The sequence below is a fragment of the Drosophila arizonae genome, chromosome 2 (assembly GCF_054131065.1).
Source record: "Drosophila arizonae isolate 15081-1271.41 chromosome 2, UAZ_ARI_1.0, whole genome shotgun sequence".
NCBI classification, from domain to species: Eukaryota; Metazoa; Arthropoda; class Insecta; order Diptera; family Drosophilidae; genus Drosophila; species Drosophila arizonae.
The window spans coordinates 4,730,280-4,749,910 of record NC_142922.1 but is presented as its reverse complement, the minus strand read 5'-3'; the positions used below and the strand labels follow the sequence as shown (position 1 = coordinate 4,749,910).

The window sequence follows — 19,631 nt, the reverse complement described above, 5'->3', positions numbered from 1 at the left end:
ACAAAAGTAAAAGTCGATGCCCAGCACAGATAGACATACATATACAAATACATACACACACACTTATGTATACAAGTTCGCATGCTCGCATGATGAAATGTGCGTCATTTTTCATACAACAACTTGCGCAACTTTAGTTTTCTAACTAGTGAAAGCATTGACAGGCATGAGAGCATATGCTATGAACATAAATCATAAACCTATTAAATAAAACGAATCTTTAATACACCGTCTGCTCTATGAGAGCCTTTTGCGATACAATTAGAAACGTGATGGCCCCAAACTGTTAATAGGGTAGCAACAGGTGCTTAAATACCCATCAATAGACGGAAGCTGGGAGCTTGAACTGGTATAAGCGCAGGACAACGAAGCATTAAAGTCAATGAACACAGCGCCCACTGCTGTGGGGCTGAGTCCTGCGGGCGGGCAAAGAAATGAACCACATGTCAATGTCAAAGGCGATGACAAAGACAAATTTACCTCGTAGATAGCATTACAAGCGGTTACCTAGACCCGACCGGAAGATAGAGTATAGCTGTTGAGTATTTAAGGAAGTTGGAGATGCTTCAAGCACTTGCTGTTTCAATTTAAATACAAAATGTTTTCGTACGGACTTTGCTTTCTTTAATCGAAAATTCCAAGCATGCTGCTGCTCACACACACACACACACACACACACAGACCGAGCGACACACAGAGCTCGAATGGCGCCAAATTCCGTCCGGCAATCAACTAAATTCAAAGCAAATTGCCCGCATAGTGAATTTTTGGCCATGATTGTAACAGCGAATGCGAGCGAGTGGGCCAGGAGGAGGCCAAGCAAACGGCTCATTATTTTGCGCTTGAGATATTTCTGTCTCGTCACTAATTCATCATTGTTTCGGCACATTAAATGCTTGAACGTCAACGCATTCATTATCTTATGGCCCAACTGGTCTTTTCGGCCAACTCATCGCCCTCACACATGGTCAGCCAACTGTCAATGCGTATGCGTGTATGTGTGTGTGTATGTGTGGCCGTCGCCAAGACAGCTAAGTCTCATGTCTGAGTGATATTAACTGACCCAACAATCCGTCAGCGAGCCGCCCATTAAAAGAAGAAGAAAACCACGAATGGGAAGGCTTTTAATGAGAATGCACGACTAGCATATATCCTGAGTTTACATGAGATTGAGATATAACTGCTTCAGAAATATTAATATATTTAATTATTTGCATAAATAAATATTAATTATTTAAATGAGTTTGAATGAAATCACAACATATATGAATATTAGTATGAATCAATTATTTATAAAGATGACTACCAAAAATATATCGACATTTCCAGTCATTTTTATGGTATTTTGAATTTCGATAAATCAGAATAATGATTATTATATACACTTTGGCTAATTACAAATTTAGAGTTTTCGAGCTATGCTTAAAAAGTCAAGTCTTGAAATAAATATCTGCCTATCTAAGACTCAACTTTCAACAGCTTCCATATGCTGGGCATAACAACTTAACTACCCTTGCACTTTTTACGCTAGGGTAATCCAAGAAAGAGTCCGAGAGCTGCCCGGCAACGACTTGAGCCAGATTTAGGCGGAAACCCATGTAGTATACATAGCTGTGGCCAGGCTCACAAAATGCCTTCGTCATTTGCGCTAGAAATCCTTTTTAATTTCGCTGTATGTTAAGTTCTCTGTGTGTGTTCGTGTGCTTGTGTGCATGAGTGTGTGTGTGTGTGTGCTTAGCATGTTAATTGCTTTCTAAGCTAATCGAATTTTTTGCTCGTCATTATGAGTAATGCGGCTTGGTTTTGGTCTGCTCTGAAGCAATTTGTCGGCTAACTTTCGAGCTGGCAAATTGCTTTAAGCCAGCCCGGCTTTCGGCCCATAAATATTAAAGCCATGTCAATGGTGCATCAGCAACAACAACAAGCTAAGTAGTTAATCGCACATGTCAGCCGTACTTAATTTTACAAGCAAACAAACCATATTGTCAACAAAATATGTTATGCACATACACAAAAGATATGCAAAAAAACTGCATAAAAAATATTAAATATTTGCACAGATGTATTTTATAAATAAAATATTAATTCACATTCTCTCACATTAATTTACATATCTGATTAATTTTTGTATTTATTTGAACTATTTTCTGTTCCTACTTAAAAATAAGTGGAATACAAATTTGTTTTATATTACAAAAATAGAAAAAAAAAAAAATTCAAAAGTATCTTTAACACGAATAATTGTCAATAGTGCTGGAGGCATACAGATACAGATACAGATACAGATACAGATACAGATACAGATACAGATACAGATACAGATACAGATACAGATACGATACAGATACAGATACAATACAGATACAGATACAGATACAGATACAGATACAGATACAGATACAGATACAGATACAGATACAGATACAGATACAGATACAGATACAGATACAGATACAGATACAGATACAGATACAGATACAGATACAGATACAGATACAGATACAGATACAGATACAGATACAGATACAGATACAGATACAGATACAGATACAGATACAGATACAGATACAGATACAGATACAGATACAGATACAGATACAGATACAGATACAGATACAGATACAGATACAGATACAGATACAGATACAGATACAGATACAGATACAGATACAGATACAGATACAGATACAGATACAGATACAGATACAGATACAGATACAGATACAGATACAGATACAGATACAGATACAGATACAGATACAGATACAGATACAGATACAGATACAGATACAGATACAGATACAGATACAGATACAGATACAGATACAGATACAGATACAGATACAGATACAGATACAGATACAGATACAGATACAGATACAGATACAGATACAGATACAGATACAGATACAGATACAGATACAGATACAGATACAGATACAGATACAGATACAGATACAGATACAGATACAGATACAGATACAGATACAGATACAGATACAGATACAGATACAGATACAGATACAGATACAGATACAGATACAGATACAGATACAGATACAGATACAGATACAGATACAGATACAGATACAGATACAGATACAGATACAGATACAGATACAGATACAGATACAGATACAGATACAGATACAGATACAGATACAGATACAGATACAGATACAGATACAGATACAGATACAGATACAGATACAATACAGATACAGATACAGATACAGATACAGATACAGATACAGATACAGATACAGATACAGATACAAGATACAGATACAGATACAGATACAGATACAGATACAGATACAGATAACAGATACAGATACGATACAGATACAGATACAGAGTACAGATACAGATACAGATACAATACAGAGCAGATACAGATACAGATACAGATACAGATACAGAAATCAGATACAGATACAGATCCAGATACAAGATACAGATACAGATACAGATACAGATACAGATACAGATACGATACAGATACAGATACAGATACAGATACAATACAGATACAGATACAGATACCAGATACAGATATACAGATACAGATACAGATCAGATACAGATACAGATACAGATACAAGATACAGATTACAGATACAGATACAGATACAGATACAGATACAGATACAGATACAGATACAGATACAGATACAGATACAGATACAGATACAGATACAGATACAGATACAGATACAGATACAGATACAGATACAGATGCGGATGCGGATGCGGATGCGGATGCGGATGCGGATGCGGATGCGGATGCGGATGCGGATGCGGATGCGGATGCGGATGCGGATGCGGATGCGGATGCGGATGCGGATGTGGATGCGGATGTGGATGCGGATGCAGATGCAGATGCAGATGCAGATGCAGATGCAGATGCAGATACAGATGCAGATGCAGATGCAGATGCGGATGCGAATGCGGATGCGGATGCGGATGCGGATGCGAATGCGGATGCGGCTATACGATTTAACGATTATACGAATAATACGAATATACTCCCTCTTTTCACAATACGAATGTGTTCTTCACTTTTGTTATCAAAAAGCATTCATTTAATATGCATTAGACCTTTAATACCCAGAACCCAGGCCTTTTGACGGGCTCAACAAAAATTTCTCGGAATTATAACAAACATAATAATTGAAATAAAAGGGTTTATTCCAATATTGAAGCATGTATATGTTAAATCTCTTTTATTTACTGCTTACACGCTTCAAGTTGGCTTCAGTCCGACATAAGTATATTCATATATTATTCAATTAAAAAATCTGGCATTCAAGAATTAACTCACACTTTAGCTTAACATTGGGATATATACAGGGATTGTAAACATACCTCTGTGGACTTTAAAAATAGGCAGATGAACGCTGACCCTTACAGACTCAGGGACTAAATAATAGCGTTCGCTAAGCCTTACAAACCAAGCCATAGATACACTAGATTTTATAGTTAGCTTTATTTCTGAGTTTGTATACAAAAATCTAGACCCAGCTACATGAATTCATGTTAAGACTGAAGACTGTTTTCACATACCTATTAAAGCTTCGTCTATAACTTTGATCTATTACAACACACAGGGCCGAGCCTAACACACAATTTGTTGTAATCAAAGCTTAAGTGCATAATTAAAAATTATATCTATGTTTATAAATATGTATGAAAATATATACACACATAATACTTTTGCCTCTCAAATAAATCAATTATACTTAATATAATGGGACAAAGTTTATGAGCGAATTATCACAAAGTTCTGCCTGAGCAAATGTCATTAAGCCGAGCCAAACGGAATAAGTTATATTACGTTGCTAATTTATGGGGCACATAAGTTAATTTTTGTTTGTTGTCTGTTGTCTCTTGTCGGTTGTCTGTTGCTCGTTGTTTGTTGTTGTAATTAGTGGACATGACTATACAGGACCATTAAATCCGGCTCTGCCACGGAAACTCGGACACATAAACAAATGAAAAACTGTTGCTTCCGCTCCTGCACAATGGGCAGAGCGAGAGGCAAACAGGCAAACGAGATTCGTGTGCGAGCGAGATGGCAGCACGCTAATTATTTTGTCGGCAGGCAAAAGTTCATAGTTCAGATAAAAAAAAAACTCACACACTCACAAAGAGAGAGAGAGAAAGAAAGAGAGAGATAGAGAGACAGCAACAACAAGCAGAACAACGAATACAATAATAATTACAATGCCACAAATACATTTGGCTGCCTCTGGTCAAATTTTAGTAATTTTTATTATCTGGCAAGAAGTGCAAAAGAAACTTAATTAAAAGCCACCTGCCTGCCACCTGTGCGCCCTTTGGTCAGTTAAATACACTATTTAAATGGGTAGGAGATACAAGCAGCATGCGACAAATGAGGGGAGCCTTGGCATGCTGCTCTCTCAACTCAGATATGGTAAAGAGTGTAGCATACATTTGAGCGCCATGGAAAATGGCTGAACTGATGAATGAATGAATGAAAGATTGCCCGTCTAATTGATCATCACTTAAGATAGCAAGACTGACGAAACATTTCCATTGCTTGACTTAGATATTTTTTTTTTTTAAATAAGAGAAGTGTATATTAATATTGCAATTTAAATAAATATATACCTAAAAATTCACTGCTCAATGTTAATCAAGTTTGTTTTCAAACTGTTCATACGCAAAGACTTTCAGCAACATTATTTGCTACTCAAGCAGGAATATAAGTATTATAAGCAACTGTTTGTGGGTGCTCAATGAAATCAGTTGCCGTTCGACTGAGATACTCCAGGAATCTTGGCAACTGACATTCTGTGGACATTTTCACTGATAGATAAGGGCTATAAGACAAAGCGTAAAAATGTGTCAATATTTATGCAATATTTTATTTTATATGGAGATCTATATATTTGTGGCGCATGAGGCGTAAGTTATATGCTGATTCTGTATAATATTTGACTTAGTTCAAATTGCAGCTTAAGAGTTGAATTTTGTAATCAAATATAATCATGCTTATACAATTGGCAATTGGCTATTTCGAGCCTTTCTAACGGTGAGCTTCAAAGCAAAGATAAATCCTATAAAAATCATTGTAGCTCCAATATCGGAATTTTGGACCTTGGCAAAAAAATATGTTTAAGAACTTGTTCATTTCCTTTGAAACAGCTTTATGCTCATTCGAGCATAGTAATTGGAGCACTTTCCACATTTGTCTTAGTTACACCTAACTGATTAAACGATTAGAAATATAATCGAATTATATGAATGCAATTTTATTAGAAACAACTTCTTTGCTCAAACTCTGCTCTTATTTATCATCTAAACATGAGACATAAAAGGAGTGAAATTTACACAGTTGCATATACAACTTTAGACTCCTAATCACCCATAAGCTTCAAGCATTGCATCATGAAAACTAATTAAAAAGGTTGTGTGAAAATAAATAAGAGTATAACATCTAAAAGTCTGCAATGAAACAAGTCGGAATATTTATGTCGCATCACATTTGTCTGAATATTTAACTACAATTTATGTCGCCTTACATCTGAGGGCTTAAATTTTGTATTTATTTTGCTGTTTGTGGATTTCAGACATTTTCGGATAACGGCCGTTATCAACAGCTTTATTGATAAACAGTCGCATTTACCATTTACCGTTTACAGTTTTAACATTTACTTTTCTGGTCATTTTTGCAGTTGTTGGGCCCAGCGAGGCGCTGCACCTGTCGAGCCTTTCCGTCCCGCCCATTATCGATGTCTCACAAAAGGCCAAACTGTTTTGCAGCTATGAGATGGGCAATCGGACCCTCAACTCGGTCAAATGGTATAAGGATGGCCATGAGTTTTTCAGGTAAGCAGAGCGAGCCCATTGGCCCGTTTTTTGGTAACTGCTGCTGCTGCTACTCCTGCCGCTGCTGCGGCTGTAAAACAAATAAAAAACAGTCATAAAAATATTTTCGACTCTGGCTGGAAGTAATAAAATGGCTGGGCGAGTGTGCCGGCGCATTCATGCAGATTTTATGGTGCAAATTGAAAACGTCATGAAATTGCAACACTCTGTGCAACATAGTATTGCGTGGCAACAGCAGCAGCAGGAGGAGACGGCGGATGGCGGATGGCGGACGGCGGACGGCGGACAGCCGGAGCAGCTGAGTGTGCTTGCACACTCGATCGGTTGAAAGTGTCGCGACTAATTTAAATGCTTAATTGAAATGGATTTTTATGGGCGCCAGCAGTGGCGCGCAGGTAACCCCCCTCCCCCCACAGACCACCTCTCTCGAATCGACGCTTACGCCAACCGTTTAAATATGTGTAAAGCGCAGTTTTTATTTAACTGGCTTAATTGTTGGTCAATGCTTCGGCTTAATCGAGCACAAAATGTTTCCGTTCTTTGAAATCGCCATTTTCTTTTTTTTAGGCAAACATTTTTCGGTTATTGATTTAAGAGACATGAAAATAAGTTGTTGAAACACATGTTAAGCATTTCCATTAGCTAAAAAAAATGCCAAAAGAGAGAGAGAGAGAGAGTGATTGTTTTTAGTCTGCCAAATAAATGAAATAATTTATTAATTAGTGCAACAATTCACATGTGAATACTATTAAATATTGCAAACTAATATGAGCTCAATATGGCCCAAAATAATATTGAGTAGACCAAATTTTCATCGTTTAAAATTATAAATTGAAATAAATTCTATTGAAATACATTATCAAATGAAATTATTCTCAAACAATGCAAATTTTCATATATACATAAATTCAAGCAATGCAAATAACAATGCAAGCTACACGCTTAGAATAATTCATTGGACATTTATTTTAAATGCGTACATTTATTATGCTTAAACATTTTGTGGTAGTGAAAACCGAAATGTTTCTAGCTTGTTGTTTTACGAGGTGCAACATTTTTCAATAATTGCACATAATTTCAAATTTTTCTTTTCTCTGTGACATCATAAATTAGACTTCAAACTTGTAAGAAAATTAATTAATGAATTTAATGAAGCTAGGGAATATGGCAAACAAGTAGAAAAGTTTAAATCGAGTCCCATCGATCCCCTGATGGAGAACATATATACTTTATGTGGTCTGCCACGCCCCCTTCTGCCTGTTACATATATTTTCAGAAAAACATTAAACACTGATTTCCAATTTTTCATGGGTATACTAATTTACATGAAAACAGCTTTGTATGTCATAACAACGAGTTGTTATTCAAAATAAACTTGTTCAGATAAATAAATCACTTATATTAAATAATAAATGATAAGAATATTTATATTCTTACAAAACAAAATCTGCAATAATTTAAAAGGAAATATTTATAATTTAAAAATATATTGAAAACTTAATAAAAGGCAACAAAAATAAATGAAATTACAAAATTTAATCACAAATAACCAAATTAAATAACCAAATTAAATAACCAAAGTCAGCGAGACAAACTATTTGTGTGCAATTATTCAGTGGAGCCAAATAGTTCAATGAGAATCACATTTATTTTCAAGTTATGCACAATTTGTGCAGCCATGGCAAACGCATTTGAATTTGATTGCATAACGGTTTTTGTTTTCCGTTTTTATTTGAGTTTGTTTCAAATTGAAGCTCTTGAAAGGTACTAAGCCTCAAGCACAGCCGCAGTTACAGTTGCAGCCATTGAAAGCGGCATAATGCCCGCGATATTCATACATAACAAAACATATCTACGTACATATATATGTATGCATGTATTTATACATACATTTATATGAAACGCTGCTGCAAATCGATGGATTTTTATTTGAGCCGCAGTTGCGCAACGTTGGCGCAAAATGCAGTTGAAGCCGAGCCTTTTTGCATGCGGCTCATAAATATTTCATGGATACGATTTTTGCGCAGCACTCGAACTCCAAGGCGTTCGCTCGCTCTCTCTCTCTCTCTCTCTCTCTCTCTCTCTCTCTCTCTCTCTTTCAATCTATTTATCTTTCTCTTTCTCTCGCAATGATTCTCTCTGTTACACTCAGTCAATTTCTATGCTTTTGCAGATACTCGCCGCTAACGCCGCCAACAACAAATTGGTTTCCCGTCAAAGGTGTCACCATTGCCGACGGCTCGTCGCATTGCAATCAATTCATCTGCAACGTGGAACTGGAGAAGCTGAATATCCATTCGTCCGGACAGTACCGCTGCGAGGTGTCCGGCGATGCGCCCGAGTTCGAGCTGATCGATAAAGCGGCCAATATGACCGTTGGCGGTATGTACCAAAAAAAAAAAAAAAAGTTAGACAAATTATATACAGCCCACTGACCCAGCTGCGTGTCCTATGCACACAGACACAGACATAGGCACAGGTACGTCATTACACTGCGAAAAAAGCATAGAACGTTTTAAAATGAGCTAGAAATTTAAATAGAAGAGTTGAATAGAAGAAAGTCTAGACTAAAAGAATTCGAGCCAATCATAATTTGATTATGAATATAAATATGAAAATATTTGAGCTTTATCAGTTTAGCTTGAAAATGTAAATATTAAGTAAAAATGTTAGTAAGAATTATATATATTATACAATCGATATAAGTGAAGCTTTTCTTAACTTCTTGATATGAACATGATCTGGTATGTATATAATATTGTATAATTTACTAACCAATCAAATGATCAAATATCAATGATATAAAATGTAAGATTGAAATTTGCATCCTATAAGTATATTTAAATATAATTAAATATATTTACATATAAATTGTATTAAAAAAATATTTTTTAGGCATATATTTCTCTAAAATTTAATTTTTATACCAATAAAATTTAAAAAAATAGTAATACAGATGGTATAAGCTCAACAGCAAATCTTACCAGACTTGAAAACCAAAAAAAAAAGCCATATAAACTTTCTCTAAGTGTACGATTTTTGCTGTTTACTTATTTGATTTATATATACGTGTACGTATGTATGCCTATCTATGTCTGTATGTATGTATGCCCCACTCTCTGTGTGTGTTTCTCACACAAAGACAACAAATTATGTGCAATTTTGAAAACACTTAATAAAATTATAAATGGTCTTTGAACGGTTCGCCGCCAGCGGTGCCAGCAGCGAGCGGGTGGGTGGTGCGCGGCTCAACTCCTTTTCATTTATCATCGGCAGAGCGACAGTCGGAGTAGGCGCGTACGCGCAGTTCAAAGGACGCCGCATAAATGCTGCAAAATTGTGACACGCTTCAGCCATTTGTATGAGTAATGATTGTTAATAAATCTAGAGCTCAGTCTCGCAATCGCCCAGTCGGCGCAGCAGCCAAGCGCCTATCTCGACTGCTCTCCCACCTGACTGGCCCAAATTCAACTCAATTGTGAGCTTTGTACGAATCAATTTATAATCTGCCTCCAAAAAGGCGGCCGGGCCGTTGTCACGTGCAGCCCAGCCCAACCCAGGCACTAGACAACGGAGCATAACTCAGACAACAACAACAACAACAACAACATTGACAACATGTACAAATCGTGGTTGAGTGTTGAACGACTTGAGGGATACCCTAGAGGCAGATATGTCAACATCTTTAGCCATAAATGTGTGAGACACAGACAGCAAGCTACTCAAGCAAGATATACAGAAATACATGGAATATAATAGAATATGATATAATAGAATAGAGCGGCATATCGACAGATAAAAGATAAGATAGAAGCAACATAAAGCTACATTATTAAAATAATCAATCTGACTGTTTCTCTCTCTCTCTCTCTCTCTCTCTCTCTCTCTCTCTCTCTCTCTCTGTGTCACTCTATTTTTATATATCTGTCTTACTGTCTACTCTAATTCCCTCTCTCACTGATAGACTGGCAGACTAATAGATATCACTGATAGCTCTTCCTTTTTCTCTCTTTCTCTTTTTCTCTCTTTCTCTTTCTCTCTCTCTCTCTCTTTCTAGCTCTGTTTGTCTTCATATCTTTTTCTCTTTCTGTCTTACACTCTAATCTAAGTATCTCTCTCTCGCTCTGATAGATTGGTAGACTGAGAGAAAACACTGCTTTGATTGTCTTGCTTTCTACTCTGACTCCTCTCTCTCTCTCTCTCGCTATGATAGACATGTCGACTGATAGAGTTGACTGTCTCCCTCCCTCTGTCTCTCTGTTTCTCAGATTCTCTTACGTTCTACTTTGACTCTCTCAGTATATATATGATAGACTATCGACTGATAGATATCACTGAAATGACTGTCTATTTCTGCTTCACTCTCTATCTCCCTGTCTCTCTATTTCTCTTACTTATTTCAGTGTCTCTGTCTCATTCTCTCTCTCTCTCTCTCTCTCTCTTTCGCTTAATATTTACCACTCCTTTTATGTATCGCACTCTTTCTCCTCTCTATTTCCTTTTCTATAGCTCTCTTTAGATATCTTCACAGCTTATGTTACCTAAGTTCCTCTCTGCTTAAGCATACCGTTTACTCGCATTTTGAAGAGGGCTCAACAAAGACGACAGCAGCTCATTTTTTTGGCCGGGTCGCGGCGTTGCTGTAGTTCGGTTTTGTTAATGTCAGCGCCGCGGGCAATGATGGCCGCCATTTTGAGCTCGCACTCGCTTTGATTGGCAACGTAGATGACGCAGCCGCTGCGGTTGCGGCCAGCATCGTGAACGACAAAGGGAAAGAGAACGGGAATGGGAACGGGAGCGATTGCGGCAATGCTCTGGTCTGGTCTAGCGGGGTCTGAGCGGCACGGCCGTGTGGTGGGCCGGGTGGCACACTTTGAAATTCAAATCAATTGATTCCGGCCCAAATGTCATTTGGCGCAAATGAAAATGGGCTGCTTATGTCTTTTGTTGCACGCGCACGCGAATGCGAATGCGGCTCAAAATGATTTATTTGTCGCAATTTTCCTGCTCAGCGATTTGTTGCTACTTCAAATCGTAGCGAGTGGCGCGCCCACCATGGGGCGCTCCTTTATTTATTGACGCTACTTTAAGAAGAGTATTGATTTGCATAATGCGCACTTAAGCATTTGTTTACGCGTAACAATCAAATTTGAATTCGCATTTTGCCTTTAATTGGATGTTTTTAGATGTCCCAATAAGAATACTTCCCTCTTGTTACCTTCTCTCTCCCACTCGCACTCTCCCTCTCCCTCTCCCTCTGCCTCTGCCTCTCTTTCGCTCCGTCACTAGATTGTTTGTCGTCTATGCCATTTGCATGTCAATTTGAATTTTATCTTTTGTACTTAGATATGGCAGTAAGCCACGCTTAACTTGTTCAACATGCAAATAACAACGACTAGATTAGATCCAATGCCATTCGGGCTTTATCATCCCATTACAATTCGTTTGATTTCACCTGCTCAACATGCTTCAATTAAACCGTGAACAGAGACCAATTTTGATATAAACAAATAGTTTGTATTGTTTGTATTGCTTAATATAAGAGCTTAGCATTGCCTTTGACTTCGGCTGCCTTTGACATTGAATCATGGGTTTGTTTTAAGATATTAATATGGCGTTATATATACAAGCATAAAATCTGTATTAATTAAAATTAAATAGTGCTGTGAATTTCATGATTAAGTATACTAGAAATATATTATATTACATTAAAGTTACGTTGTCAATTTTAGTCTTTCTTATGAAAAGTCAACAAAACAAGTTTTTTAAATATTTAGCAATAAAATATAATATCCGGGCTTGCTCGGATCTGAGGCATTTTATAAACATATTCTAAGCATTTCAGAGAGTTTAAACTTTAAAGGATTTGAAAGCTACAGTAGAACGAATATGTAAAATATTATATTAAATTAAGTTTATGATAGTATTAAAGAAAATATATCGCAAATATATATATATATATATATATATATATCGTAAATATATATATTTTGATTACCCAAAATTGAGTTGGCCAAACAGTGTAAATCACGTCTCCAAAGAATCTATGAATATACAAAAACTTTGCAAGAGTAACTTTATGATGCAGTTGTTAAATATATTCGATTTGGCTCGAGTTGGAGAGAGAAAAGAAGGAAAAAAAAACTTAAAGCCAACGGCATTTTATATAGATAAAGTAAAAGCAAAATTTAGAACGATGAAATAATATCCACAATGATGTAATAAACAACTGTGACTATCCCACTGCCCCTAGTCTGGCTGAGGCCAGCACTCAAGCTATCAATTTTTGGGGTCAATTACTTAAATAACAACAAATGCTATGCTCTTTACATCAATGAGACTATCTCAAACCGACAGAGATCTTATAGAATTTTCTCTTAAGAAGCATCTCATATTTAGCTCATATTTTTCAATAACCAACGAGAGACGCATAAACTGACCGCCCGAACATAAAAGAAATGACTGAATTTTCAGCATGTTGTGAGCCATTTCTGGCATATGCCAACAGCCATGCATATAGCATATATCTGCGCGTATGTGTGTGTGTGAGTCCAGCTGAAGCCGTAAAAAGAACAATCCAAGCCATATATAAAATGAGGAGCCAACATTACCAAATATAAAAGCCAACCAGCCAACGTTGCCCATCAAACTTCATCAACGAGCTGAGCTGAGCTGGTGACAAAAGTTTTCGAGAGCAGCAGGCAGCCAGCTGGCCACGCCCCTTCAGCCCAGCATCGCTCTGGTTGCATAAAACAATGTCTCCCATGTCCGATGCAGCACGTAGTTTCGACTTAATGCCCATGCCCTGAGCTGGGCTATGTTCTGCCCTGTTGTCCAGTGTTCGGTGTAGTGTCGTAGTGGCTTGTAGTCAGTTTTTTGTTTCAATGGCTGCGAGAAGCTGTTGACAGACCAACAATCAACTTGGGAATTTCTGTCACCAAAGTGCCATCGCCCAGCATCGAATCCACCTGAAAAACTTTCAACACAACGGCCAGCAAAAGTGTTTGCCGTGTCTCGATTTTCTAACGGCAATCACCTAGCGCTCTTTGATGATAGCACAACAACAACAAAAATAGCAGCAACAAAAACTAAAATGGCTTTGTGGGGCGCGTGTAAAAACTTTTAGCTTGGCAAATATTTTTCCGCTTAGTTGCGTGCCATGTGTCGCACTGGCTGCCACTGATTAAGTTTCGTCAAAGTTTGCTCAGGATGTGATCCAAGTATGTGTGTGAGTGTCCTTTGTAAGCACACGCACTCTCACACACACCTAATTACTATAGAGATTTCCCATATATAAATATATACTTAAAGGTCTAACCTGCTCTGTCCATCAAGCACTTTTGACTTTTGAGTTTTTAATATGGGTTCATCATTTGCGGTGCCCGGACCGGACACACCGGCTAGCCCCCAAAGTGCCTCACCTGTATATTTGTATGCTCTGCTTGTTTTCCCTCCAACTTCCTCCACTCATTGTTGTACTTGTTGTTCTTGTTGTTGGTTTTCTGGTCTCGTTTAGCATTCAAACTGGCAGCAAGCAATTTCCCCAACTGCCTATAGTGTCATTTATTTCCTTACTTTATTTTGGCTTTTGTTCATTGCTTTTCGATACTCTTGCAGAGATGGAGAGACTAGTTACATAATGGAGCTAAATGTAACAGTTCTGTTGCAGAAATGAGTATCAAAGAGATATACTTTATAAATTTTTGATATTTTCAATTCGAGACTTGAGCCACTGTCCCACTAAGATCAAGTGTAATATATTAAAACGAGTATTTACGTTCTTATGAATATATGTGTAGAAAGCTCAAGCGTTAACATTGCCTATTAAATATATAAATTACATGATATATTTTTCATAAATTGATCGATATTTTCTATTGCATTTCCATGACCAATAATTAGTCACGATTCAAATTGGCAAAATGGCGTTTTCGCTCTTCGTCCATTGAAGATCATGGCGACCATGTGAGAAGAGCCTAACTAGCCATCTCGCTCCCACCCAGCAGCACTGTGGAGTCCAAAGTGTGAACTAAGTGCAGCAGCTGCGAAATTTTTCTCCATCTCGCTCTCTCTCTCTCTCTCAGCGTAACTATGTTCTGCAATAGCGATATTTGTCTCGCTCTCTCTTACACTTAAGAAGTAAGCACAAACCAAAATGCACTGCTAAGGCGCAAACTCACTCGGATAATATTTGTATGACAACTAATTTAATTACTTTATTATAATTACTTATTATTATTATAAATTAATTTTTTATTCATGAATCTAACAAGCATATTATATTATTTTATATAAACTTTTATGCATTAGAGCATTCAACGTTTCACAGCACAAAAGACCTCATTGTCATTTGTTTACGTTTGATTTTTGTTTATTTTGAGTTGCCTTTGCCATTGTTGTTTCTTCTGTTGTTGTTGCCTTTGTTGTTTGTTTGTGTGTGTGTTTCACTGGTACTTTGGCATTTTTGGTTTATTTATCCGAGTTGATTGCTTTGTTTTCGTACAATTTTCGCATTTGCCGCATGCCGCATGCTGCGTGTTGCCTTTTACCAATTCGAGTCACAGCTCTGTTTACCACCGGCGATACTTCACCATCCCCTCCACCACTTACAAGCATATGTACCTTGTACACCTGCAACATTGACCGCTCCGATCTGATGTGATGCCACCAAAAGGCGGCACAACATGCTCGCAATCATCATCAGCTGGCAAGCACTTGGCCAAAATACTTGGTACTCGGGCACTCGGTGGGTTAACTGAAGGCCAGAGCATTGCGGCAGGCCGGAGAGGTAGCAACAGGGTCAGGCAAACTTTCCACCAAAGTGGTTTGTATTAAGTCAATTAAAAAGTTTATACTACTGCTGACTGCTGCTGACTTTTGATGGCCCCTGCCACAGCCCCTGCCACAGCCCACCCTCACTCACTTGTATTCCCATGCCTCCGGGTGCGTCCAAGGCCCTGGTTATGGCTACAGCTTTGGCTTCGACTACAGCTCTGACTATGGCTCCTTAGCATATTTCACAAATTTTCAACAGCAACAACTGCTGCGGCAGTCGGCATTCATTTGACTATAGCTCAAACTCAGCTAAAATTTTGTTGTTGCTGCTATTGTTATTGTTGTTGTTGTTGTTGCTGTTGCTGTTGTTCTGCCCAGTGTTTTGTGGTTCAACTCAAGTTGGTCGTTGTTGTTGCTGGTTGCTGGTTTCTGGTGACGGATACTTTGTTTTCTACTCTGTGTGCGTATACATCTGTGTGTATATCTGTGTGTATCTCTGTGTATGTGTGTGTGTGTATCAACGAAATAAACCAAATTATTCTTGCTTTCATCAAAAAAGTTTGTCCTGTGCAATTATTTGTAAAGATTAATTAACACTTTGAACAAATATTTAGAGACTGCTGGCTGCCTGATAATTACCTAAGTGCTTCGACGCTGGTGTACTCTACCAACTAACACCTCAGCTGACCCACAGCCAACCGAGCAAACAACCAGCTGCCGGTTATAGTAGAGGCAAACTGTCTTTGATTCCAATTCGACCATTAGATAAATGCCGTTAACTGCGTGTTAAGCAAATACCAATTTCGGTCATTGAGGCTAAAGTTTTGAAATTGTGTATAGGAATTATGGGATTTCACAAAATATTAGAGACATTAGAAGCATGTGATGTGGACATCAGGTAGGCGTTAGTCGAGAACGTTGTTGAAGTAGTTGACTAACTTCAATTGCTTTCAAATCATAAGTTATCTACAATGAATAATTGACTGCCTGAATGATTGATGAGCAGAAGTAGCATAGCTTAAGTCTACCTTTTTACTGTTATTACACTTAATAAAACACTACATATATATATTTACTACATATATATATTTACTTTTCCTACAACATAGTTGGGTCAGCTTTAAAACCAATTTCTCAGCTCTCGGCCAAAACAAATCTAACCAACTCATTTGCTTGCTTCACAGTGCTGCCTAAATTTGATCCATTGATCTCGGGTGTTCGACGGACATATAAATATCGCGATACGCTGGTGGCCAATTGCAGCTCGGAGTGGTCGAGTCCGGCGGCGCGGCTTACATGGTATATCAACAACAAAACTGTAAGTATACAATTTTAACGCATTACTCATACGCACCGTTGCACGCTAGCCAAATCGAAATGCACACTAGATAGCTATGGACACGGCCCAAAAACTGGTTACCACATTGGCCGTGTTGCATGCCCAAAAATTACTTGCGGCATGTGGCAATGTCAGTGCAATTTCCACACTGACACTGATTATGCGAGACTCGCTTTTGAACAGAACTCGGCCCCAATATTTCGGTCTCGTTTCGGTTCGTGCCTCGAACACCCTGAAGCTATTGAGTGTCGAAAAAACAAGTGGTATCCATGTAATGGGCAGAATGAGGCGTGGCTGGGCTGCTAGATGATTCGACTAGGAGTAGTGAGATGTCTGTCCGGCTTTTTAAGTATGTGTTCTAGGGGTCTATCTGGTATACAACAGAAGTTACAGAGTTCCGATTTTTGATTCATACTCTTATCTGCTGTACACAGAACTAAATACTATGGTCTTTTAACATTTTTTTCGATTTTCGATATATATCGATAACAGATTTGTAAGTGAATAAAGCATTTCTAATAGAATTTGAACACCTTCGTAACTAGAGACTACGTATCAAGGTACAGCAACAACGTACAAGGCTCTTATATATTGCATCCGATTTTCGATATATCGATAAAACAAAATATATATAAATTAATACAGAGCAAATAATTTTACTTTAGTTTTTTTACGTGAGTTAACGTTAACGAAATTAGAAGTGGATATAGCATTACAGATAGCACTTGAAAAATAGAGAGATGAAATTTTAACTCTTTTTTTAGATACGCTCATACACACACAAGTTGTTTTTTTTTTTTTAGATCTCATTCGATTTTCCCTAAATCTATATTCAACTTATAAGTTAATTATTAATAAGAAATTCAGCTATAACTTTTCTATTATACTCTTGAGCGTACATCAACTCAAGTACAGGTTTTTTATTTCTCAAACTTTTATATCGATAACGCATTTCTAAGCTAATGCAGTATTTCAGGTACAATTTTGAAACTTTTGCGCACTACAAGGCTTTTAGTTAGTCTTAACTTAACTTGGCTCAACTTCTACTCAAAAGACTAAAATAAAATGTCTTTAACTATGAAGAGTCTTGGTGTATTGAGTACACACATTGTTTACTAAAATCGAATAGCTTCTGTGAGAAGAGGAAGCAGCATAGCCCCTTTTCTGGCACCATCTGAAATTGAGTTCCGGCTATTTAGCAAGCCGGCCAGTGCCAACTGGAGCACTCACTAACCTATTCCCATTTTGTGACAGGCACCACAGATGCAGCTGCAGCCGCAAATCAATGAAGTCATCCACAACACCGAGGGCTTTCCGCTCTATGCGAGCAAGCTGCAGCTGCGCCTGCATATCGATGACCAGCGCTTCATTGGCAAGAGCGAAATGCTGGAGCTGCGCTGCGTGGCCGATATACTGGGCGTGGCCAGCCTGCGGCGTGAGAGCTGGCTGCGCACAACCATAATGGCGCTGAGGGACAGCGGCGTCAATCAGCGGCGGGCTGAGAACGGCACCTGTGCCAGTGCCCGAGCAGGTGAGTGAGACAGCGAGAGTGCGTTGCTTGTAATCGAATTATACTGCTCTTACAGCCACATTTGCTGTCTGGCTGCTGTGCCTGACGTCCCTGCTGCGCTGGCACTGCACTCTGAGTTAGTGGCTGTATCTGTGGGCCGCGTTTCTTTTAGCCTGATTTTATTAGCTGTATTTGTTGTTTTGATTACATTAAACGAACGTAATTTAAGTCCAGTCAAGGCGATAAATCGGATGAGGGCGGCTTTTTTAAAGCGCCCCAACTACGCCAAGTCGAAAAGAATGAAAAGTTAACAAGGCAACTGTTGAATTTGTATATATATTGAAATATGTATATGCGTACATATATATATATTAACTATATGGTAATTGCATAGCTAAGCAATTTTTCTCGATGTAATGCCACACACTCACACATGCACACTAAATGGAATCTATAACAAATAAAATGGATAAAATCTAACAAATACAATTTGATATAGTTGGCTAAAACGAAAGCAAGCACTACATATGTATGTATGTAAATCTAATATAAAATTATAATTAATAATGAATATGGAATGCACATACGTTCAGTACATAATAGAAACATACATGTATAGATGCATATGTATGTATGTATATGTGTATGTGTATATGTATTTGCACACAGCGAGAAATGAAACACAATCAACTGCAACTAAAAGTAAACATAATTATTAAATGTGAAATGTTAATGTATTTGTATTAAACGATGTACGAAATAAAAATAAAAAAGCGAAAATAAAAATAAAATAAAAACAACGATGAAAAAATATGGAAACACAAAAGCAAACCAAATCAATTTTAAATCAACAATTTTAATTTTGAAGCAATTAAATTAAACGAGCTAATATTTGTTTTTATTTGCCAATTATCTACAGCATTAGCACTAGTCGAACACTTTTGGGAAGAATACTGGTTTCAGTTGGCCCAAAAGGCGAAGCTTTCAGCTGCCATTCTAGCTGGAAACCAATTTTTGACGATATCAAAACATTTGATTACAAATAATGAGGTAAACAAAATTAATAAACCCACTCGACCCCGGATTTATAATGAAAACTTGTTAGTTTTAATTATTTGCATACTCAAGCTGAGACTTTAATAATTTAATAAG

At 37.6% G+C, this 19,631-nt stretch overlaps 1 protein-coding gene across 6 annotated transcripts in view; it reads left to right on the top strand.

The window, feature by feature from the left end:
* Positions 1 to 19,309, top strand: part of beat-Vc (beaten path Vc) — a 55,351-nt gene extending 36,042 nt beyond the window's left edge. For all 6 annotated transcript variants that reach the window (XM_018000816.2, XM_089467272.1, XM_089467279.1 and 3 more), the window contains exons 3-7: positions 6,702 to 6,855; positions 9,029 to 9,237; positions 16,815 to 16,948; positions 18,224 to 18,500; positions 18,556 to 19,309. In XM_018000816.2, the coding sequence (XP_017856305.1) occupies positions 6,702 to 6,855; positions 9,029 to 9,237; positions 16,815 to 16,948; positions 18,224 to 18,500; positions 18,556 to 18,620 (839 nt within the window). In that variant the 3' untranslated portion in view covers positions 18,621 to 19,309. The remainder of the gene's footprint in view (positions 1 to 6,701; positions 6,856 to 9,028; positions 9,238 to 16,814; positions 16,949 to 18,223; positions 18,501 to 18,555) is intronic.
* The last annotated feature ends 322 nt before the right edge of the window (positions 19,310 to 19,631 follow it).